The 26,726-nt window shown below is 34.9% G+C and overlaps 1 protein-coding gene across 1 annotated transcript in view; it reads right to left on the reverse strand.

Annotated features, from left to right (window-relative positions):
- EVI5 (ecotropic viral integration site 5) overlaps positions 1–26,726 on the reverse strand; it is a 173,707-nt gene that overhangs the window by 80,350 nt on the left and 66,631 nt on the right. Inside the window, exons 11-14 of the mRNA XM_021689953.1 lie at positions 25,041–25,094; positions 23,176–23,208; positions 22,466–22,612; positions 2,467–2,601 (exon numbers count right to left, since the gene is read on the reverse strand). Coding sequence (XP_021545628.1) covers positions 2,467–2,601; positions 22,466–22,612; positions 23,176–23,208; positions 25,041–25,094 — 369 coding nt within the window. The remainder of the gene's footprint in view (positions 1–2,466; positions 2,602–22,465; positions 22,613–23,175; positions 23,209–25,040; positions 25,095–26,726) is intronic.

Here is a 26,726-nt window from a genome sequence, read left to right on the forward strand (position 1 = left end):
CCCAAAATGAAACCCTATACCCATTAGCAGTCACTCCACATTTCCCCTCCCCCAGCCCCTGACAACCACTAGTCTACTTTCTGTCTCTGTGGATTTGTCTATTCTGGACATTTCCTATCAGTGGAATCACATGATATGTGGCCTTTTATGACTAGCTTCTTTCACCTAGCATGTTTTCAAGATTCATCCCTTTTTATTGACAAGTAATATTCCATTGTGTGTATATGCTAAATTTTTTTTTAATTTATCCATTCATTAGCTGACAGAAATTTGGATTGTTTCCACTTTTTGGCTATTATGAAAATGCTATGAACATTTGTGTAAAAATGTTTGTGTGGACCTATATTTTTAATTCTCTGGAGTTTATACTAAGGAGCAGAATTGCTGGATCAGATGCTAATTCTGCACTTAACTTTTAAGAAACTGTCAAGCTTTTCCAAAGCAGACTTACTGTTTTACATTTCTACCAGGAATGTATGAGGGTACTTGTACTTAATTTTGAGGACACAAAAAGTCTAACTGTGCTTTGCTTAATAAAACAGTAATCAGAGTTTTAAAGCAACATGATTAAAATGTTTTTCAACATGGCAATAAGCTTACTAACCTCTGATTAGGACTCCAAACAAAGCATGGACATAATTTATATTTTAAAGATTTATGGAAAAGAATAGTCCAAAGACTGTTTTGTTATATTTTTTCAGCATGTCACTTTGGAAAGGAGTATAAAATCTTTAAACATTAGTTATTATTTATATCAGGATTAAGAGATTAATACCAAGGTGATCTAAATATTTGCTGAAAGAAGTACAAGATTTAGACTAATCTCCTATCCTACTGAAAAACCCACCTTAGGACACAGGGTAGCCCTTATTACACTGCCGTGGGCCATGACCAAGAGATCCTAAATTATGCCGTAGTAAAAGCTCCTTGGGTCAACTGAGGTACTACTGAGATTTCAAGTATTGAATCTATGAAATTTTATAACTCTAAAATATTTCATGGTAGGACATGAAGATTTTAGTCCCACAGAGATCATGAATAAAGTTATTCTTGCCAACTACACATTTTTATTATGGACTAAATATTTTCTCAGTTGAATACCAGAAATCTACTGCATATGCATAAAAAGAGAATCCTGCATGAAGAAATTAACCACAGGAAGCATGAAGCCTTCTAATTTCCTTTCTACTCTATAACAGAAATACCAAAAATGCTGTTTAAGAAATGGCAATTTTTAAACTGGATCCAAGGACATTTCTTTCTACCAAATATTCACTGAAAAATCAAGATTCTTATCTACATTATGGTACCCAAAGTATTCCTAACTTAGAAACCAAATATTCTTTTTTTTTTTTTTTTTGATTTTTGATTTATTTATTTGACAGAGAGAGAGAGAGACACACAGCGAGAGAGGGAACACAAGCAGGGGGAGTGGGAGAGGGAGAAGCAGGTTTCCCTCCGGGCAGGGAGCCCAAGGCGGGGCTCGATCCCAGGACCCCGGGATCATGACCCGAGCCGAAGGCAGACACTGAACGACTGAGCCACCCAGGTACCCCAGAAACCAAATATTCTGTTATGCATTTTTTTTATAGTATTCTTGCTGGCTTTTTCTCAACAAATAGGAGAATAAATTCTCCAAAAATAATATAAAAAGAGCAAGCATATTTCTAGCAAAATTATTCCACTATTGATGGTAGTTACACCCTGCTTGATTTCATTAAGAAATATGAACAACTTGAGGCTGTCATGTTCATTATTTCTAAGGGTTTGATTCAATAGCTAGATACTACCTAATAGTGAAAAGAACAAACTTAACATAGAGCCCAAGCCACCAATAATTTCATAGATGACAAAAAAAGATATTCAGAGTTTGTGATCGAGAACATAGACTCTCAAGTTTGAGAACTGTTAAGAAACCTAAAAGCATTTCTTATCTAATCCTTAAAGTTCTTTAGTCACCTTGAAAAGAAGTAAATTAGCTTCTGTAAGTATACTTTAGGCTAAGATCTTCCCACATATCCTGAGGTGGCTTACAGTAGCTTGGAAAGTTTTAACAGTAACAGATGAATTTTTTTCTGAAATGTTTATGTATTAGTCATATCCTACCTCTTGCAGATGAAGATATAATATTTGAAGACAACCATTATTATGTATCCCCTAAGTTTCTCTTCTTCAATAATTAAATATTATTCATATCAAAATTACCCTGGTTATCTTCCTCTAAAAGGGCTCTAATCCTTTCTTTTCTTTTCTTTTTTTTTTTTTACCCTTAAAAATGGGGCTTTGAGTAGTATGACAACAACAAATAATTAAGAATCTTATTTCCTTTCTCCTTTCCTCTCTTAGTAACTAATATATAAGATATCCAATGTATAAAAACACCAAGTCCAATTTAACTGTTCAATAAGCACATCCATCAAAATGTCCCCTCTAATTTGGGAATGACAGTATTTATATTGTCCTCACCTTCTCTATATCCAGGACTTTATCCTGCATCTCCTTTAGTGCACACTGAGACTCAGCTTCACTCAGACGGGCTTGGACCAATTCCTTCTCTAGTTGCAGCACAAAATCTTCATTGTAGTTGGAATTGCATTTATGCTACAAGTTATAGACATATAGTGAAATTTCGTACAAGTATGAACATGTACATATAATATAAATAAATGCAATTACACAATACAGTTGTTAAGGGCAACCAAATGAAAAGTTCCATCTACCCACTACTCCTAGTTTATCTACTCCAAATAACTTTCCAAAGAATAAAAAAGTCCAGGCTTGGTATCTATTGATGCCACACATTATTCTATGTTGGTAACTAGTCATTATACTTATCAAATCCAATTCACAGAGGATAAATATCTCCTTTTATCTTTCCATCCATCCAGATACTAAGAATTTATTCTGACTCTATAGACATGCCCTGTACAACAGTGTAGCCATTAGCCACATGTGGCTACCCCACACTTGAAATGTTGCTAGTCCAAATGAGAAAGGATGTAAGTGTAAATACAAACTGAATTTTGAAGACAATATGAAATAAAAAGGCAAAATATCTCATTAATAATTTTTATATTGATTACAGGATGAAATAATATTTTACACACACTGAGTTTAAGAATATTAATTTCACCTGTAATTATTACTCCTTTTAACATGGCATTTTAAAATGCATATGTGGCTCACATTATATTGCTATGGGACAGCACTGTCATACAATATGGAAATACGCATTTACTGAAAATTTTATTTTCAAATACAAATTTTTAAATAAAAATAAGGCATCCACAATAATGTAAACCATCCTAAATCCCAACAGAATAAAAATGCCTTTGCTCTTAGAAATGTAGAACTCTTCAAGGATATGCATGAAAATCACTGCTGGAAACAGAAAAAGAAGATGCTGCACAAAGAAATTAACCACGGAAGCACAAAACCTTTCCATTTCCTTTCTCCTCTTTAATGTGAATACCAATGCAGCCACTTAAGAAATCCCTTTTTAAACTAGTTTCTATAAAAAGCTGTTCTAAAAAAGCAAAAAGACACCTAATTCACCATTATGTAAGACTTCCTAAAAGAAACTATCAGTTCACATTTAATTCACACAGTAAAGAAAAGAAACAACTCAAAATTTCAAAATAGTCACAGAGAATCATCTCCTACTGAACTACCTTGAGTAAAGAATAGTTCCTTTCACTCTTTAATACATTAGGAATAAGACCAATGTCAAAATAAAACTTTATTTAAAAACCATTAAATGTTTAATTAAAACATGATACTCCCTTGCCCCAGCTACCCAAAAAGACAATTTTTTAAATGAATATTTATGAAACAAATGAGGATGTTTTAATTCAATGTAGTACACATTATCTCTCCTAGGAATTTTCTGGTACTATTAAAACAGTATTTCTATACAAGGAGTATATCTGCAACAGGTATATCACTTTAGTAAATACTTACCTTACTAAACAGGAAAAAGGCACTCTTTTGGAATGACCACATCCAAAGTGCAGGTGCCATAATTTTTGTTTAATGATCATGCTTATTTCATGAGTAATACTAGAATTTTCTGTCCTAGTGTAAAGCCTGACACCTGCAGTCCAGGTTTGTTTGCCAAGATTCTATATTAGGAGATCCCCAGGAAAACATCAAGCCCAGATGGCCCATTTGAGAATGGAATCATGTGATCTAGTATAAACCAACGGATATAACTAAGCACCAAAGAAACCTCCCAAAAACTGTACTAATATTGGGAACACATTTTTATAAATAAAATTTACAAAATTTCTAATTGCCCTCTATTGTTCAAGGGATAAATTCTAAATTCCATAGTTTACACATATTATTTCTTCTTTCACACTTCCCATTGATTTGAGGGTTGTTCCTCAATCCACTGTAAACTAGCATTAGTTCTCAACCATTTGGAACTGCTCTCATCACTAACAACATCAATATGCACTAATGATATAAAAACTCAATGGTAAGTAAGTCCTTTTATTCAGGTCTTACTTTCACTAGACAGTCTGTGGAATTTAACACAACTGACCAGGCTTAAAACTTTTTACTTAGATTTTGAGGTGCTACTCCTCCATAGTTCTACTACTTATCTTCCCTGCTGCCTCTGCCAATTCTACTACTTCATATAGGTATGTATGACTATATGTACATGTGTATGTGTCTATCAGTCCCCAGGGTTTCAATACTGTGTTTTCTGTTTTCTTATTTTGTAGATTCATCCTATGTGATTTCATCTACTATCTAATATAGTCTGTATGTAAAGGCATAAAGTACCCACAATGAGTCTAACTCCACTAAGTCAACTTCACCCAATTAACAATTTTCTAAATGGCAATTAGCCCTGTCCAATTATAGTCATATGCATTTTTACTGGACAAAATGTACTTTCATGGGAATCAGTTCTTAATATTCACATAGGCTCACTAAAAAGAGATTCTGCATTTAGTGTTACAACTTAGGGAGTTAGAAAAGGTGCTAGCATTTGTTTGGTTGGCTGAAACATGGACCAAAAGGTGGCCCACAGTGAGTGAACTGGAAATGCCAGACATGCCTTGGTTTAATGTAGAGGAAGGGAAAAGTGGTGACAAAGACATCACGGAAGAGGGCGCCTGGGTGGCTCAGTCGGTTAAGCGACTGCCTTCGGCTCAGGTCATGATCCTGGAGTCCCGGGATCGAGTCCCGCATCGGGCTCCCTGCTCAGCAAGGAGCCTGCTTCTCCCTCTGACCCTCCGCCCTCTCATGTGCTCTCTCATTCTCTCTCTCTCAAATAAATAAATCTTTAAAAAAAAAAAGAAAGAAAGAAAGAAATCACGGAAAATGTAGACAGACCTCTCTGAATGGGCTAAAAAACATGAAGACATTTATTTGTGCCCTATGGGAATGCTCACCAAAGGGTGACCTCCGCAGAGGATTTTAAAAATCAATTGGATAGGATGACCCATTTTGTGGATACCAGTCAGACTCTTTCCTCAGCCACCAATAGGCTTACGAACAAAGCAGCCATAGTGGGAGGGATGGAGGTTATGTGTGGGCTCAGCAACACAGACTTCCATTCACCAAGGTTATGGCCACTGCTGAAGAGTCCAATCTGCCAGCAGCAAAGACCAACCCTGAGCCCCTGACGTGACATCATTCCCTGGGGTGACTAGCCAGCTATCTGGTGGTGGGTTGCTTACACTGAACTGCTTTCATCATGGAAGGGGCAGCATTTTATTCTTACTGGAATACTTTGGATATGGATTTGCCCTCCCTGCACATAAATGCTTTTGTCAAAACTACTACCTATGGACTTACAGAGTGCCTTATTCATTGTCATGGTATTCCACAAAGCATTGCTTCTGATCAAAAAATTCACCTAATATCAAAAGAAGTGCAAAAATGGGCCCATGCTCATGGAATTCACTAGTCTTGCCATGTTTCCTAAGATTCTGAAGCAGATGACTTGATAGAATGGTGGAATGACCTTTTGAAGACTAAATTACAGTGCAAATGGCAATATCTTGCAGGGCTGGGGCAAGGTTCTCCAGAATGATGAATGTGCTCTGAATCAGTGTCCAATATATGGTGCCTTTTCTCCCACAATCAAAATTCACAAATCCAGGAATCAAGAGGTGGAAATGAAGAATATATATGGAACACAGAAGATCCTTTAGAGTGTCTCTTGGTATTATCATGCCCTGTGATTAAGGTCAATGAAAAATTAGGAAGGATTACTAATGGCCCAGACTCCTCAGGAATGAAGGTCTGGATTACCTCACCAGACAAAGAATCACAATCAGCTGAAGTGCTTGTTGAAAGCAAAGGGAATAGAGTGGGTAGTGGAAGATGGCAGTTATAAATAGTAGCTATGACCACATGACAGAAATGTAGACTGTAACTGTCATGAGTATTTCCTTCTAATTTTGCTATGAATATGTGTATGTGTGTTTTCTTTCCTCTTTTATTTCCTTATATAAGATGCATTGACTTCATATCAAAGTATTTAACAATTGTTAATTTTACATCATAGTATTTAAGTTATAAGACATCAAGAAAACATCACTGAAAGACTTTAACTTCTGTTCTGGGGAAGGCATTAGTGCATTTTCAGTTGTGCACAGGCTAATCGTATCATGTTAGGCAGAATTATGACCTTGTTGTCCTCACGTGGAGACTAAGTATGGTTTAAGGAGATGCACATGGTTGTCAAGTTGTCAAAGGTTAGACTTATGATGGTTAATTTTATGTGTTAACTTTTTTTTTAAGATTTTATTTATTTATTTGAGAGAGAGAAAGAGAGAGAGAGCACATGAGGGGGAGAGGGTCAGAGGGAGAAGCAGACTCCCTGCTGAGCAGGGAGCCCGATGCGGGACTCAATCCTGGGACTCCAGGATCATGACCTGAGCCGAAGGCAGTCGCTTAACCAACTGAGCCACCCAGGCGCCCTTATGTGTTAACTTGACTAGGCCATGGGGCCCAGATTAAACATTACTTCTGGGTGTGTCTGAGGGTGTTTCCAGATGACTCAGTAGATTGCCCTCCCAATGTGAGTGGACATCATCCAATCCATTGAGGGCCAGAATAGAACAAAAAGTGGAGGAAGGGAGGATTCACTCCCTGCCTGCCTGCCTGCTTGAGCTGGGATATGGGTCTTCTCCTACCTTTGGACTGGAATTTACACCATCAGCTTCCCTGGCTCTTAGGCCTTTGAACTTTAACTAGAATTATGCCACTGGCTTTCCCAGGTCTCCAGACTGCAGACGGCAGACATGGGACTTCTCAACCTTCATAATGGCATGAGCCATTTTACTCTCAATAAAACTCTTTGTGTGTGTGTTTGTGTGTATGTGTATGTTTCCCCTACTGATTCTGTCTCTGGAGAACCCTGAATAATGTACGATAAATTTTACAAATAAGATTAAATTTAGTGATTTAGAAGTTTTATTATTGTCTGGGTTTTGGTCCATTTCAAATATGACCCATTAGAGCTTCTGTAATTGAATCCATTTTTGGTCATTATTTCTACCATTTCCAATTTTCTTGGTTCAAATTTTTGCAGATCTAAATAGGAAAGTGATACTTCTGTCAACGTTTAGTCTATTAAAAATTTTGCCATGTCAGTTTTAGCTCTAAGCTTTGGTTTTTGTTAGTAGCAGCCTATGACATTTGCCAAGCAAGCTGGTAGAAAAATAACAATGGAATAATGTTAATACTAATCCTAATAATAGGTATACCATTTATTGAGCATTCACTATGTGCCAGGCATTACCCTAGAGTACCAACTCCCTCAAGTCTTAACAACCCTCTATTATACACAGGACAAACTATAGCACAAAGAAGTTAAGTAACTTGTCTAAGTACACACAACCAGTGAGTGGAAGAACTGGCATCAAAGTGACAATGTCAAAAAATGCTGTTGTGGACTATAAACTACCCGTTTCCATTTTTTTTTTTTATTTTATACAGGAAAAAAGAAAGTGTTATTTATAAAACAGGGTGTTTTTTTGTTGTTTTTATGAAGCTGTTTAACTCACTCACAGTGGAAAAAGAGATGTCAGGAAAAGTGACTGGTACCACAAAGCCTGAAAAAAACCTGCAGCACAGGAGGGCACTGCCAGTTCCTTACCAGGACGAAGTGCCAGGAGGGGCAGGGGCGTAAAACAGGTGAACACTGAGGAGCAAAAATTCCCAGTTCCATGTCTATTTAGGAGAACTGAGCATGGCTGGTCTACCTCTTTTTATAGTTTTTCCAGACAAAATAGACAAAAAAACAAAAACAAAACAATCAAAATCCTGAAACCAACATTATAGCAAAAACTTAAATACAAACCAAAACAAAAACTGGGCTTTTATGAAGTTGACTTGAGGTCAGGAAAAGAATGAGAAACTTTGGAGAGGAAGAAAGAAAACCATCAAAGCCAGGAGAAGCTCAGAGATTTAATAGCAGGTATCTCACTGCGCCCAAACCTCTACCATTCCCGATGCTGCTGTTTTAAGATGTTCCTGTTCCACTCACTATAAAACAATTTTTTTTTTAAGTTTATGATGATAATGACGATGATGATAGCAACTAATATCTACTGAGTCTTCATTACGTGGCCGGCACATGCTAAGTGCTTTGTATTCTCATTCAACATTCACCACAATTTCTACTCTACTAATAAGGAAACTAAAAAGACCTAGCAAAGTCACACAGCAATTGGCACCTCTGTTAATTGGAGTATGGACTACAGAGCCCATGTTTTTTTTTTTTTTTTTAAAGATTTTATTTATTTATTTGACAGAGAGAGACACAGCGAGAGAGAGAGCACAAGCAGGGGGAGTGGGAGAGGGAGAAGCAGGATTCCCGCGGAGCAGGGAGCCCGATGCGGGGCTCGATCCCAGGACCCTGGGATCATGACCTGAGCCGAAGGCAGACGCTTAACAACTGAGCCACCCAGGCGCCCCCAGAGCCCATGTTTTTAAACTTTTAAGCCACATAAGGATTGAAATATTATTTTTAAGAGATTAATATACTGTTTTAATATGTACTGTTCTAAGAATTAATGGCATAGTATTAAAAATCTAAGCATCTAAAAATAATCTAAATATCTCACATAACATTCTTATAATAAATTCTTAGAAAAGTTTATTTCATATTCACATTAGTAACCTGGACAAATACATGACTTATCAAATGAAAACTGCTACAATTACAATGGCTAATAAGCCAGCAAGGGACAATTTATTCAAAAGTCTATAAATAATGAATGACTTCCCTACACTTAATATCAAATTCACTTGAGTCAATGAATCTCTCTCTTTTTTAAAAAGATTTTATTTATTTATTTGACAGAGAGATACACAGCGAGAGAGGGAACACAAGCAGGGGGAGTGGGAGAGGGAGGAGCAGGCTTCCCACCAAGCAGGGAGCCAGATGTGGGGCTCGATCCCAGGACCCTGAGATCATGACCTGAGCCGAAGGCAGATGCTTAACGACTGAGCCACCCAGGGGCCCCAAGTCAATGAATCTCTTAATGTTTCTGTGTTACCAGCAATCCCATTCCAATGTAATAGAAATTGTTTTTAGTAGGTGAAGTCTCTGCCTTTCAATCCCATATGCTTTTCTGGTGTTACAAAAGTTACAAAGGTAAGATGAATAATGGTAAAACCCTTAGTAATCTTTCTTGCTTGTGTCTTGAGTAAAACAAAAAAATACATTCTCACATTCAATATTTGAAAGATACATGAGTGATACAGTGAAAAGCAAAAATTTGGATTTGGAGAGGTTTCCTGTATTATGAAGTGAAAAAAAAATCCAACTGGAAAAAAGGATTGTCTACACAGATGTATCAGATATTCCCTGAATTTAGGGGCGCCTGGGTGGCTCAGTCGTTAAGCATCTGCCTTCCGCTCAGGTCATGATCCCAGGGTCCTGGGATTGAGCCCCGCATTGGGCTCCCTGCTTGGTGGGAAGCCTGCTTCTCCCTCTCCCTCTCCCCCTGCTTGTGTTCCCTCTCTCGCTGTGTCTCTCTCTGTCAAATAAATAAATAAAATCATTAAAAAAAAAGATATTCCCTGAATTTAATTATAAATTAAGCAACTAAGTTCAAAACCTGATAATTATATGTCCTATTCAGGAACCCACACATTTCATGGAACTCTATATTCTCTTTTGTAGTATTTATCACAACTCTAATTAAATAATTAACCGTGCAACTAATTTTTAAAATATCTATCTCTATATATACAAGCAATGCCAGAAAGTTTGGCTGATTTGCTACTGTACTGTCAGAACTAAACTGTGCTTTTCATAGTAAGTGAGCAAACAATTATTTGCTGAATAAATTAACTGGTCAACTCTTGGTTCAAAAAACAACAATATGGGGTGCCTGGGTGGCTCAGTTAAGCATCCGACTTTTTTTTTTTTTGGTAAGATTTTATTTATTTATTTGACAGAGAGAGACAAAGTGAGAGAGGGAACACAAGCAGGGGGAGTGGGAGAGGGAGAAGCCGGCTTCCTGCCGAGCAGGGAGCCCAATGCGGGGCTCAATCCCAGGACCCTGGGACCATGACCTGAGCGGAAGGCAGATGCTTAATGACTGAGCCACCCAGGTGCCCCTCAGTCAGTTAAGCATCCGACTCTTGATTTTGGCTCAGGTCATGATCTCAGGGTCATGAGACTGAGCTCCACGTCAGGCTCCATGCTGGGCGTGGAGACTGCTTAAGATTCTCTCTCTCTCCCTTTCCCTCTGTCCCTCCCCCACCAAAAAAAGGAAAGAAAAAACAATATGAAAGTACAGTACAGGGAATACAGTTAATAATAATAACTTTGTATGGTGACAGATGATAACTACACTTATTGTAGTGAGCATAGTGCATAGAATTTTCGAATCATTATGTTGTACACCTGAAACTAATGTCAACTGTGCTTTGATTAAATAACAACAACACCCCCTCTATTATATACTGTATGTTAAGCATAGGTAGTGGTAAGTAAATGTTGCAAAAATAACCTATAAAATCTATTTGTTTCAAAAATAAAGTTTTTAATAGTATGGAAATATGGTATATATCTATTGTCACATCTAAAGCACTTGAAAAAACTATTATTACACAAGGCAAGTAGTCCAGACTAGGATTCTGTACCACAAAGTAAAATCATAGCAGAAAAAAATTAAGTAAAAAATTGTATCTTACAACAACAACAGTAGCAACAAAGAGAGAAACAGACTCATAAATATGAGTGGTTGTCAAAGGTTGGGGGGAGAGGTGGGATGTGTGAAATAGGTAAAGGGGATTAAGCAGTACAAAACTCCCAGTTTTAAAATAAACAAGTCACAGGATGAAAAGCACAGCATAAGGAATACAGTCAATAATATCGTAACACACTTTTATTGTGATGAGCATTCTGTAATGTATAGAATCACCGAAACACTATTGTACATCTGAAGCTAACTTAATATTATACGTCAACTGTACTTCAATTAAAAAGTTATATCTTGCTCTCAGCCTCAGCATATGACCCCAAAATATGTCTGTAATCCTCCGTACCACATGCTCCAAATAGCTATTTTAAAAAAAAATCCAAGCAATATGGATGTACTATTTAAAGATCTACCACACTGAATTTTTTTTTTTAAATTGGTATATCCTTTTAAAATGATTTGTTCCCAACATCTTAAAAAATATATATATCCTAGAAGGCAGAGGTTTGGTTCTGCTTATTTATATACTCAAACTGCAAGATTTTTTTTTAATGCTGAAGAAAATTTTAAGAAAACAATTACTTCCACTAAAGCGAACGCTCGTATACTTAAGCTGATAAGAAAAGATGACTATATATGAATGTAAAACATTTAATTTTAGACTAATGTCAAAATTAGTTTTGGAAGAAAATTTCTGTCCGGATTTATAGGCATATTGATGAACACTGTTAAAGAGTTTACAAAATATGTAAAATCATTGCTCAATTTGAATTTTTAGAAAGACATGTAAACTTACCAATAATTACAAATTAAATGGCTTTTTCTTGAAATGTCACTGAAGTAGAGCTAAAGGTTTAGAATGCAGGAGGATATGTTAAACATTAACTTCCATATTTATAAAGACAAGCAAATGCACTAGGTAAATCAGGTGTGGGGTAATTCCTAATGTTGCTGAACACTTTTTCTAAAATAAATTATCTAGATTTCACAACTTCCACTGAGAAATTGGTTTTTTTTGGTTTATTAACCTTTACTTGTATGTTCATTTTAAGATTAGTTTTTATTCCTCGTATCAAATCCTTGGTGTTTTTTCTTTTTTTTAAGATTTTATTTATTTGAGAGCGAGCAAGCCAGTGAGCAAGCGCAAGCAGTGGGGAGGGGCAGAGAGAGAAGCACACTCCCCACTAACCAGGGAGCCCAATGTGGGACTTGATCCCAGGACCCAGAGATCATGGTCTGAGCCGACGGCAGATGCTTAACTGAGCCACCCAGGTGCCCCAAACCCTTGGTTCTTAAAAGTATCACATAATTCTTTCATGTTTTCTTCTGGAATTATAGGAAAAGGAAGGAATGTCAGAAGAAATCTTTTCTAGCCTCCCTTTAAGTACTTCCTAGTACAAAGGTCCGGAGAACTTCAAAAAGCAGTCATTTCAGCACTCAGCAGCTTTAACTTAAAATTCTTGTTTATGCTTAATCCTAGCCAACAAACTGCAGGACAAACTGCTTATTCAGAATAACCCGAATAAGCACTCATGTACACGGCAAAAAAACTTTTATTAAATACATCAAGCAAGACTCAAAGACAGTTACCAGGAAATATTGTCTAAAAATATATTCATGCCCCACCACACTCAAAAGGGTCAGAGTCAAACATGCAACTACATGAAATATCATTGGATCATTTCTACTTCTGTGGGCTTCAGGGAAAATGTAAAACAAATACAGGAAGTTTAATCTTAATGCTTGATTTTATCTTATGGCTAGTTTAATATTTAATATTTACTGTAATACTACTAAATACTAAGTAGTAAATTTTATTTAGTGTACTAAATACTAAATTTGCTAATAAATTTACTAGATCATTTTTGAAAACCAACAATATCAGGTTCAAGCTATCAAGGTCAGCATAAAACGAAATCAATGACCTGTCAAACACAATCATTATTTGTGACTGCAGAAATGCTTTTTAGGGGTGCCTGGGTGGCTCAGTCAGTTGAGTGTCCAACTCTCGGTTTCGGTGCAGGTCATGATCTTGGGGTTGTGAGATCAAGCCCCAAGTCAGCTTCTCCCTCAGTGCAGAGTCTGCTTGAGATTCTTTCCCCTTCCTCTCCCTCACCCTCTGCTCCTCCCCCTACTTGTGTGCATGTGTGCTCTCTCAAAAATAATTTTTAAGAAAAGATTTTATTTATTTGAGAGAGACAGAGATAGCGAGAGAAAGCACAAGTGGGGAAAAGAGAGAGAAGTAGGCTCCGTGCTGAGCAGGGAGCCCGATGTGGGGCTTGATCCCAGGACCCCGAGATCATGACCTGAGCTGAAGGCAGACGCTTAACCGACTGAGCTGCGCGGGCACCCCTCTAAAATAATCTTTAAAGAAAAAGAAAAGGAAATGCCTTAAAGAACATCAATGATCAAAAGTAATTAAAAATAAAAATTTACCTTTTAAAAACTGCTGCTCAAAAGTTAAATATATTATTGTGAAATAAGTATGGCCTATCACTGTAACAACAGCATTAAAAATCATTAAAAATTATGGAACATTATACAAACAGAAGTCCATGAATCTGGAGTGATATGAGAGTCCATAGTGAGTGAGTATAAGAAATTAAAGAGGAAAAAAGAGAAAGGTCTCTTTATAGAGGAACATTAGCTAGTATGGGTAGAAAAAATGAGAAAATATGAAAATCACCATTTTGGAAACCCAGTCAGTGGATGCTAAAACCATTAGGTAAAAGGTGAATAGAGGACAAGATATTTATTTGATACAAAAGTATTTCCCAATAGATTACTTAATAGTTGCATAGAAGAAACCTTATCTTTACAAGGCAGAGAGGCTGTGGTAACCAAACTCAGCATGATAATCAAACTCAGTATTACTATAGTGGGAACAACTTATGTTATGTGCTTCCTGATTTAAAGCAAAATAAAATTCACAACATTATCCATCATCTAGATGTTAAAAATTTTTAACTGAATCTAATTTACAGGAAATATAACACCATGAAGAACAAACTCCAGAAAATGAGACTTGGCTCCATCTGTCAGAAGTCAAAGTCATCCCTGACATTGGTTACTGTTTCTTCTCTCTTCAGTCAGTCTAGACAGAAGTTTATCAACTTTATTAATGATTTCAAAGAACCAGCATTTGTTTTCATGGATTTTCTCTATTTCTGTTTGTTTTGTTTTTTAGATTTTATTTGACAGAGAAATCACGCGAGCACAAGCAGGGGGAGAGGGAGAAGGAGAAGCAGGCTCCCCCCTGAGCAGGGAGCCTGAAGCTGGGCTTGATCCCAGGACCGTGGTATCATGACCTGAGCCAAAGGCAGACCCTTAACTGACTGAGCCACCCAGGTGCCCCTCTATTTTTGTTTTGTACTGTTTTCAATTTCACTGATTTCTACTTTTTATTTCTTATTCCTTCTACCTGCTTTAGGTTGAATTTCCTCTTATATGTCTAGTTTCTTAACCTTAGAATATTGGTTTTAGACTTCTTTCTTTTCCTAATATAAGCATTCAATGCTATAAATTTTCCACTACATACTGCTTTAGGTGAATCCTACAAATTTTGATGTTGTGCCTTCATTTAATTCAATATATTCTAATTTCCTTTGAGATTTTTCTCTTTGATACATGGATAAAAATGCATTAATTTCCAAATATTTGGGGGATTTTTTTCAGATACCTATTATTAATTTCTAACTGAATGCTGTTAGAGTCAAAGAAGATACTTTGTATGATTTCGATTACTTTAAATTTGGTAACATTTTATGGCCCAAAATATGATCTTTGTAAGTGTTCTATGTGCACTTGAAAAGAATATGTATTCTGCTGTTACTAGGTAAAGTGTTGCATCAGTGGCCAAGCAGGTCAAGTTGGTTGATAACATTGCACAGGTCTTCTACATCTATAATGATTTTCCAACTACTTGTTTCATTCGTTACTGAGACAGGGATGTATTGAAGATTCCAACCATAACTGTGGTTTTGTCTATTTCACCTTCCAGTTCTATCAGTTCAGCTTCACACTCCTCTATTGTTAGGAGCACACACATTAAGAGACATATTCCTAAATACATACAATCCTAAATAAGATAGTTAGATCTTCTTTGTGAACTGACCCTATTACTATCACGATTTTCTCTATTCTAGGAACTATTCCTTGTTCTGAAATATATTTTATGTGATATTAATACAGATACGCCAGCCTTCTGCTTAGTGTTTGCATAGTGTATCTTTTTTCCATCTTTTTCCATTTTTTCCTCAATTATAACTAGTATGTTGTATCCAGCAGTTACAGGCAGACCACCTTGGCCCTTCAGTCCTGAAAATTCACTGTGAGGGAGTCACCCTCATTAGCTACTATGCTATCCAAATTTCTAATATTCATCTCAATGTGACCACAATTAAGACATGCCCAGCCCCAGCCCTGAGGAAGCTCCCATTCTTCTCAGGCTCTTCATACAAAGCTAGCTCACTTGCTTCTGGTCCTACCCTGACCTTAACCAATGGGGTCCAGCACTGTGATGTAATATATTCTCCCTATTCCCACCTTCTACTGCAATCAAACTAAATGTGTTATTTCCTTGAGCCTTATACATACCTTCATTCCTTCATTTCTGTAGTCTTTTTCTTTAAACAATTTATTGAGGCAAAATTCAAATAATCATTTTAAAGTGAACAATTAGGTGGCATTTAGGATATTCAAAATGTTGTGCTACTACCAATTCTACCTAGTTCTAAAACATTTCCCTCAGTCCAAGGAAAACCTCTTCCATGTTAAGCAGTTTCTCACCCCTTTCCCACCTCAACCTTCTGGCAAACACCAATCTGCTGTCTGTATGGATTTATCATTCTGGATACTTCATATAAATAGAAGCCTATAATATGTGATTTCTGTGTCTGGCTTCTTTCACTTAGCTTAAGGTTTTGGAGGTTCATCCATAGTAAAGCACGTGTAAGTATTTCAATCCTTTTTGCGGCTGAATAATACGTCATTGTATGCATATACCACAATTTGTTTATCCATTCTTCCACTGATAGACTTTTGGGCTATGTCCACTTTTTCGTGGATGATGTTGCTACAAACGTGTGTACACATACTTGTTTGAATACCAGTTTTCCATTCTTTTGGGTACACACCTGGAAGATGAATTGCAGGTCATGTGATAATTCTATGTTTAACTTTTTGAGGAGCCACTAATTTCCACAGCAGCTGACCATTTTATATTTCCACCAGCAGTGTACAATGGTTCCAATTTCTCTATCTCCTTGCCAACACTTGTTATTTTTTTTTATTATTATAGCTATCCTAGTGAGTGTGAATTGGTACCTCATCGTGATCTGCATTTCCCTAATGACTAATGATGCTGAGTGTCTTTTCATATACTTGTTGTCCATGTGTATATCCTCTTTGGAGAAATGTCTATTCAAGTCCTTCATTAAAAAAAAATTTTTGAGGCCAACTGACATACAATATATTAGTTTCAGGTATAAAATGTAAAGATTCAGTGTTTGTTTATATTGTGACATGATCACCACATTAAGTCTGGTTAACATGTCACCATAAGGTTACAAAATTTTTCTTGTGATGAGAACTTTTAAGATCTACTCTCTTATCTTTTAAATATGCAATACAGTAACTACAGTTGTCATGCTGTACATTAAATCCCCTGACTTATCTGTAACTGGGAATTTGTACCTTTTGATTCTTCTTCATCTCATTTCACCTCCCCCACCATATCTCTGGCAATCACCAATCTGTTCTCTAGGAGTTGTTTTTTTTTAGATTTCACATATAAGTGAGATCATATGGTATTTGTCTTTCTCTGATTTATTTCAGTTAGTGTAATGCTCTCAAGGTCCATCCATGTTGTTGCAAATGGCAAGATTTCATTCTTTCTTTATGGCTGAGTAGTACTCCAGTGTGTGTGTGTGTACCCCCCCCCCATCTTTATCCATTCATCATTAGACACTTTAGGGTGTTTCCATGTCTTGGTTACTGTAAAGAATGCAGCAATCCTTTGCACATTTTTAAATTGTGTTGTCTTTTTGTTGAGTTTGAAGAGTTCTCTTTATATATTCTGGATGCTAAGCTCCTATCAAATATGTAATATGCAAATATTTTCTACCATTTTATAAGTTGCCTTTTCATCTTCTAGATAATGCCCTCTGATGCCCAAAAGGTTTTAATTTTGATGAAGTCCAATTTACCTGTTTCTTTTTGTTGCCCATGCTTTTGGTGTGAAAGAACCCATATCCAAGAATCCATTGCCAAATCCAAGGTCATGAAGATATATCCATGTGTTCTAAGAATGCTATATGACTTTAAAACCATAAAACAGTTATTTTAAAACTATAAAATGTCTATTTAGATCCATTTTGAGTTAATTTTTGTATATGATATGTGGTAAGGGTCCCAGTTCATTCTTTTTCATAAGGATATACAGTTTTCCCAGCACCATTTGTCAAAGAGATTATTCTTTCCTCATTGAATGGTCTTGGCACCCACATCAAAAATCAACTGGCCACAGATATATGGGTTTATTTCTGGACTCTCAAAATTTCTACTCCATTGATCTGTATGTCTATCTTCATGACAGTATCATACTGTTTTGATTACTCTAGCACTGTCAATAAGTTTTCAAATTGGGGAAGCATGATTTCCTCAACTCTGTTCTTCTAAGATTGTTTTTAATATTTAGGGCCCCTTGCAATTCCATATAAATTTCAGAATCAGCTTTCCCGTTTTTGCAAAAGTTAAAATTTTGTAGATCATATTGGGTAGTGTTGATATATTAACAATATTAAGTCTTCCAATCCATAAACATAGGCTGTCTTTCCATTTATTTATGCCTTCTTTAATTTCTTTCATCAAGAGATGAATAAACAATGATTCACAGTTTTCAGTGCAAGTCTTTCACCTTCTTGGTTAAATTTATTCCTAGGTACCACAATGAAATATCATCTCCAATTTCTGAATGGCTATTGCTAAAAAACAAGAAATAAAACCCCCCAAAAACAGAAAATAACAAGAGTTGGTGAGGAAGTAAAGAAATTTATTAGAACCCTTGTACATTGCTGGTGGGAATGTAAAATGGTGCAGCCACTGTGGAAAACAGTTTAGTGATTCCTCAAAAAGTTAAACAGAATTACCATATGATCAAGCAACTCCACTTCTAGGTATATATGCCAAAGAATTAAAAACAGGGATTCAAACAGATTCTTGTATGTTAATGATCACAGCAGCATTATTCATAATAGCCAAAAGGCAGAAAACCAAAATGACCATCAACGGATGAACAGATAAACAAAATTGGTATAAGCATAAAACAGTATTGTTCAACTACCATAAAAACTAACTAAATTATTTTTTTTTAAGATTTTTATTTATTTATTTGAGAGAGAGAATGAGAGACAGCACAAGAGGGAAGAGGGTCAGAGGGAGAAGCAGACCCCCCGCTGAGCAGGGAGCCCGATGCGGGACTCGATCCCGGGACTCCAGGATCATGACCTGAGCTGAAGGCAGTCGCTTAACCAACTGAGCCACCCAGGCGCCCAAAACTAACTAAATTATTATAAATGCTACAAGAGGGATGAGCCTGAAGATATTACGCTAAGCGAAATAAGCCAGACACAAAAGGACAAATATTGTATGATTCCACTTATATGAGTTACCTAGAAGAGGCAAATTCATACGAGTGACAGAAAGTAGAATAGAGATTATCAGGGGAAGGAGAAAGGGGGAACTATTTTTTAATAGGTACAAAGCTTCTGTTTGGGATGATGAAAAAGTTCAAGAAATAAATGGTGGTTATTGTTCAGAGCATTGTCAATGTACTTAGTGTCATGCACTATGCATTTAAATGGTAAACTTATGTTGTATCTATTTTACCACAATTAAGAATAAAATTGCCAAAAAGAAAAAAAGTGAGTGAATATGCTAACTGAAAGAAGCCAGACACAAAAGCCTCATACCTTAATGATTCCATTTATATGAAATTCTAATAAAGGCAAAACTACAGTGACAGAAAGCAGAATGGTTGCTGGAAGTGGAGAGGTGAACTGCAAAGGGACATGATGAAAATTTTGGGGGTGATAGAAATACTCTGTATTTTGATTGTGGTGATGGTTATACAACTAGATACATTTGTTAAAACACATCAAACTATACACTTAAATTTGATGAATTTTATTGCATGTAAATTATACTTCAATAAAGTTCACTTAAATAGAGACTTGAGATGGTCTAGCCCTATGTAATCATTTTAGAGAAAAAAAACTGAATCCTTGAATATCAAAAGTCACACAATTAGCAAAACAGTCTGACTAGAATTCAGTCCCACAAATGAAATCCAAAGCTCTTTATATCATATAAAATGACACTATTGGAAATAGAGGGTGATGGTGGTGGATGATTATATTGGTAATTCAATACCTCCTCCTGGAATAGAGGTTTGAAACCTTTATTCTGAGTTCTGAAGAATTCATGTGGTTATATTGGAAGGCTGAAATCAAAACATGTAGCAACAGATGTTCACTTCCTACCACTCGTATGCTCACTACTCTGCAAAGCAACTACTCCAATCGTCAAAATTCCAATGAATAAGATTTTGTATCCTTGGACCTTAAACACATTCTGCCCTCTGAAGCAATATCAAAAAAGGCTAATCACTTTTCCATAAGATCACTTCTCAAATATTTGTAAATGACTATATCTATGATGTTCTCATAAAGTCTTCTTTAGTACAGTCTAAAAATATCCAGAGCTGCCACAGTCTTTCCTACACTGGCCATAATACAGTGGGTAAACAATTCAAACGAGTTTTGGTTTTCAAACAAGAAACAAGACTACAAATTTTCTGCAAGCTACTTAGAATTAAATTGGATCATTATACTTCTAGGAAGACTACTTGGGGTGGGGGGAGGAGGGTAAACTGTATTGCATTATTGGCTAATTCCTGATTTCCTGCCAATTAAAATTTCTAGGTCTTTGTTACATAAAGCACCACTAAGACAGCTCTCTGAATTTGAAAATTAAGGGCAAGGCTATAGATTTATTTCTGTAAAATAACCTTTTATTTTAGTTTCTTATTCTGAATATACTTTAAAAATATTTTGGAATCTTTATTCATTATGCAACATATTAGCTACATTTCTGAAATATTTCATGTATAAAATTCTTAAACATACCTTGTATATAAGAGTTTAATAACATTAAAATACTTGGAAGCATAGGTTTAGGGGACAAAGACATCTCTGACATCTCTTTACTTCAACATGGATAAACTCTTGCTATAGTTAATCATATATAAAACCACTTAAGTTTACTACTTTCATCTATATTTCTCTACCTTAACTAGAAAGATACCATGAGAGTGCCTAACAAATAACTTTTAAAATTTCACTTATGGCACAGTTTTTGTTTACTGCAGAAACAAAGTCAGTTTGTTTTGACTTATACATAGTAAATTCCCTTTTAAAGAGTAAAAGTTATTTTCTAATTGTTCACAAACCAGATGTTCTAGGAATTTTTAATGAAATATCAAACTCACTGGTTTTCTTTTCAGATATTCAACCATTATTACCTAAAGAGCTATGTTTTGCCCACCTCAAAGTCTTTAGGATCTCTTATTTTCTAAAATCCTTTAAAGACAATAATATTCCTGTATTTTGCAAATTATTTTATTATCTAGAGATAGGCATTTTGAAGTTGGAAATTTAACCAAGGCTCTGTTACTTTCACCTGTTTTGTACATCACTGCTTTATATATTTGTTTTACATTTTATTCCAGTTTAGAAGAATGTCTGCCAAGTGAGAAAAAATGTAAACAAAATCAAAGTAGAGATCTGCATTCTACTTGTTATATTTTAGCTCCACAATGTGAGTCTATCTTGTCCTTGAAACAGCACAGAGGTTCTTTTGTTATATTTTATTTTCAAAAGCTTCAGTTCATTCCCATTTTCCCATCCATTTTACTTTTTTCATTATAAATGAACATTCTTATTTTTATGTCCTATTGGTCTCAATATTTGAAAAACTACACACAAAAAACTAATAATTCATGATTCTAATGGATTATTACTGTAGCTCATGCTAAATGCAAACATAATACTATCTTTCCCTATAACAAAATCACATTACACTGGTAACTCAGTTTAACCTAATCCCCAATAGGAATCCCCAATTCTGTTTCATCTATTTTTTATGCTTTGATATTGACACTTCATACAAAGGCAGGACAAAATATTTGAGTTCCCAACGTTTTAGTATTCTTTTACTACCTTTCTATTCATTTTTCGTAATGATCTTCATTTACTTAATAGAAAAAAATAAATCTATTTTATGGTTTTTTTCAATTGTCAATTTCTTCTTTTTGCTTTCAGTTTCTGATATCTGTAGCCAGCTTATGATGGTGTTTCTTAATTTTACTGAATAAAAGTAATGTCCAATTTGAAGTCATTCTATTTGCCTTCCTGACCTATATGGAGTTCTAGATTTAACATAACCTTTTCTGCCTACCGTTACAATCTAACTCCTGAGAACAGAAAACTGAAACAAGAAATAATATCTTTTTAAAAATAAACAGTTGGCTTTTCTTTTTAGCCCTCATATCCTTGATTAAGATTACACTAGTCTGAATTTGCCAATGGAAAATGGTGTCTAAGTTGCAAAAGATATCTGAGAACAGCTGTTTAGTAACTTGAATTAGTTAACATAGTTTTTTAAAAGTTTTGAAATTTCTCCCTTCTTGAAAAAAATGTAAGCATATATCTTAAACCATAATTTGACATCTTGATGTAGGAAGTTAAGGCTGTAGTTTTTCACAAGACATAAATCCCCACATTATCGAAACATTAGTGAGATAATTACATATATTCTCTATGTTGGATATAATATTTTATCTGCACAATTAACAAGAACTAGCTGGAGTTAAGACTCAAAAATTACCCATGGCAAAATACCAATATGAAACAGATTTCTAAAACCTAAAAAGCAGGTCTGACAAACATCACTTATTTTTTGTGACTTAAAATATAATGTAAGAAAAGAAAACATTACCTATTTCTAACAAAACTGTGTGGACAGAGAAAGAATGTTAGAATGAAGAGTCTTTAGACCACAGTAAGACCCCTAAGTATTACAGAACATAAAGCAGATTAAGAATTCAATTAAAGAAGAAAACAAAATTACTTAAAACAAGAGCACAGAAGTTGTGCTTTAAAAAAAAAAAAGTTTAAAGGAAGGGGGATGAGAAAGGTGAGAAAAAACACTACCAGACTCCTTACCCATTGTTGTTGGTGCTGGAGCTTCCTGATGGTATTTTCAGCTTGCTCCAGTTTAGCACTGGCCTCATCACTCTGCTGTTTGATGGTGGCCAACTCCCGTTTTATGAGGTAGTTTTCCTCAGCCTCCTGGGCTCTTGTCACTTGTCCCTTAGGACATAATTTATGTGTGTGTAAAGCAATTTAGGATAGATTCAAGAAAGACTGCCTTTGTAAGGTTTAGTTATTTACTGTGACATGTTAAAAAAAAAAAAATCACCTCAGAGAACAGAACAGCCTAAGTAATTATTAACCAGCAGCTCATTATCGCTCCAGCAAATTTTGGGAAACTAAATTAAAAAATTTATCTGATAATCTTAAGAACAGTTCTTCGTTCAGTCAATAAAAATTCAATTCATGCAATATTACTGAGTTGTACATGCAGGACTAAAATTTTCAATGTATAGTAGTTAATTTCGCAGAATCCATTGATTGACATTTTGGAACAAATACTTTAAGGTTAGCTTTAAAACGTGCAAAAGATGTTTAATAAACCAAGATAACACACTGTTATCAAAAATTAAGTTTACACGCATATATATCAGCCCAAAAAATTATTTCTAGGAAAATGCATGTAAAATTGCATGCGTTAAAATGTGAATTTCTAGGTTTAGGACTTTCCTTAGAAGTAAGTTAGAGAAAATGCTAAAAAAACAAAAACAAAAAAACTATACCTGTATCAATCTATCTGCCAAGGAAGCACTTTCCTACAAAAGGAAAAATTCAGATAGAAATTTAAGAGAAAGAAATAAAAGTGCATAAAATTAGGAATAAGAAGAAACAAAGCATACCCAAATTCCATCTACTTTTCATTGTAATTAAAATAGACATTTAGATTTGGTTTTATGGCTATTTACTGTGTTTGTTATTATTCTTAACCCTTACGAAAAATATATCAAAATAAGGATAAACTGCAGAAAATCATATGCTTCTAGAAGACCAAACACAAATTCCAAGAGGTTTTTCATCATTTGAGACAAGCAAATAGCTTCTTTTTAAAGCATTCTTTAAGTCTTCATGTTTGGAGTCAGCCATATTGTCAAACCACTTATAGGAAAGGGAGAAGGAATTTGAGTAAGCAATTCCACTTATAAAGTGTGACAGCAATTTGTACAACAGCAACTTCCAAAGAAGCAAAGCAAGGAAAATATGACAAATGAAATTAATGAGCTCAACATAATAAACTCTAGCAATAACTCAATAAGTAAATATTTTGGTTACAGAATTTAACTGATATATAAGTATTTATAGAATTCTAAGTGCTAAAGGACAGACCTAGGCTATGTAAGCCAGGAGAAAGGTACTTAATTTTCTAGAAGTAAAATCCAAACTTAACACTTTCCTACGGCACCTTTATCTTTCTGATGGTTCAGTGAAATAAAAATACTTTCTCTGTGAAAATATCTCATTCCAAAGATAAAAGACCACCTAAGACAGATATTATAAACAGTATTTAGTGGAAAAAAAATATGCAATTAGAACAACTTAAAAACTAAATTAAGCTCAACCTTTTTGCAGAGTCACCAAAAAAGTAGAATTATCCTCAAAGCAACTCTAATAAGATGTAGGAAATACAGGAAAACTGTTTTTGAATTAATGTACCTGAAATTATTACACAACCAAAAGACATGAAATAAACATCTTATCCTTGTGTGTGGTGTGATGCTTTCAAACAAAAGACAAATATCCGAACTACCCATATCTTCACGTTTTCTTTCTTGATTATTGATCTGTAGATTTTCAGGGAAGATTTTAAGATACTTCACAACATCATTTATTAACCTACTTACTCTCATCTTTTGTTTAAAAAAAAAAAAAAAAGCCCTTCCAAACACCAAAAGACTTTGTGAATTCAGGTTTTTCTTTTAATAAACCAAAACTCTTAGACTATACTTTTATTACTCAATATATTCTTTTAGCATCGAACAAGACTACAGAAGACATTACATCAAAAGCACAGTATTAAAAATAATGCAAAACTTTCCAGATTTGCCCAGTTATTTTATATGAAACAGGAAGAAAGAGGTAATAAGTAGCATCAAAATAAGTTTGAGAACCAAATGTTTAAGTATAATTCCCCTGTGTTGAAAATCAACACCCTGGTGAATTTTTATATAAGAAATCAGCCAGTCATTCTGACTAAATTTAAAGGAATCCTAGGCCTTAAAGGAATCACTGACACATTTAATATGTGGCTAGAAAGGGCAACATTTGAAAGTCATTTTTAAAATACTATACAGAATGAATTCTCAATTAGGTTACCTCTAAAGAACGTACTTTTTAGAGACTTTATGTAAAGAAAACAAATGATATCAATGTTACTCTAGTAATAACCTTAATTAAAACTTTAACCTTAAATTTCAAGGACTCATAGTGATCAATTTTTATTAATGACAAGTTACTTAGTTAAGTAGTAAGCTAGGCAAGCTAAGCAGTTAATACCACAACTTTGGAGACGTGATAGATTTCTTGAACCTTTAAATAAATAGAAAATACTGTGCATTCCAACAGAAGCTTGCATAAGTAGTTATTTACTTACTTTTTCTAATGTTTCAATGCGCTGTTTTAAAAGTCTATTTTCTGTGCGTAACCTCTGCAAAAAAAAAAAAGAAAAAGAAAAAAAGAAACAAAAAAAAAGAGGTTTTGTTTGCAAGCATTCCTGAGGAAAAGATACCTAAATCATAGTCCTTAAAATGTACCACCTTTTATAAATAGGAAAGGTCTAAGGAATGGTTACATTATTGTCTGTCAAACTCTTATAGGTTCAGAGTAGGAAATACAGAGTAAAGGAAATGACATTTATCACTCTAGCTGTGACTGAATTTTAAATATAAGCTACAGTACATACAGAAATAACCCCTTTCTTTAAAGTACCAACCATGACTCATAATCAGTATTTTTTTATCTGTCTTAACATCCCCATTAGATAGGAAAGACTCTAACTCATTTACCTCCTACAAAGACTATCTACACAAATAGTATTCAAATGTTTATCAAAGAAACAAATAAGAAATCTGAAAAATGCAGCTCATAGGATAAATACCAAATTGTCAGTTCAGAACTAGACCAGCCTTCATCTCTGCCTTACATATGCAAAGCTGCAAAATTCCTTACATTCTGAAAATATAAAGATTGAGTTGTTTTCATCGAATTAATTATTTATGAGTTGTTTTGAACTTAAAAAAATGGAGGCACCTTGCTGACTCAGTCGGTAGAGTATCTGACTCCATCTCAGGGTCGTCAGTTCAAGCTCCACGTTGGGTATGGAGCCTACTTAAAAAAAGATTAAAAACTTAAAAAAAAATACCAAACTTAAAAAAAAATGAACAGCTCTGATTACTAGCATTTTCCTATAGTTCAAAAAGCAAAACCAGATTTGGGGTGCCTGGGTAGCACAGTTGATTAAGAGACTGAATCTTGCTTTTGGCTCAGGGCCTGATCTCAGGGTCCTGAGATGAAGCACTGTGTTGGATTCCGCACTCAGCACAGAGTCTGCTTAAGACTCTCTTCTCCCTCTGCCTCTCCCCACCTCCCGCATACACACTCTCTCTCTAATAAAATAAATCTTTAAATTACAAAAATAAAAACAAAAAAGTAAAACCAGATTAAAAAAAAAAACTTCACCTAACCATTCAATACCTGACTCCCCAAATCCTATCAAATTACTGTTAAGTATTAAAACTAAAACACTCTACATAAAAAAATCATCTTTCTGTATATTCCATCCACAAATTTTCATATGAAACCTGATATGTTATCCCTTCATCTTAGAATCCTTCAACTTACTTCTTCATTTTGCCATCATTAGAATTTCAAATTCCCCTTACCTTTTATACAAATTTACCCCAGAACTTAATCCAGCCTTATTCCAACCCTACCATCCTAAATTCCTGCTTTTAAAAATGTTTTCCTCAGAAATTTCTATTAATTCAATCTATCATTTTTCCAGTAAAGACTAAAATATAGTTTATATAACATATAAAGTCTCAGACCAAGGAAATAAAGATTCTATGAATTATTATATCTTAAGTGAACCACAAATCGGAACAAATAAATCTTAGAGTTATTAGATAGATTTGCAAGTTAGATTTTCTTGTTCTATTCATTTAGAATTATTTAAATGATTTGAAATCGATATTACTTTATGTGTGATTTCAGACTACAAAAAAGCTTGAATTCGGGAAGAAAATGTTTCTCATTTCTTGGCCATTCATATTATGTGTAG

This window comes from Neomonachus schauinslandi, chromosome 4 (assembly GCF_002201575.2).
Source record: "Neomonachus schauinslandi chromosome 4, ASM220157v2, whole genome shotgun sequence".
NCBI classification, from domain to species: Eukaryota; Metazoa; Chordata; class Mammalia; order Carnivora; family Phocidae; genus Neomonachus; species Neomonachus schauinslandi.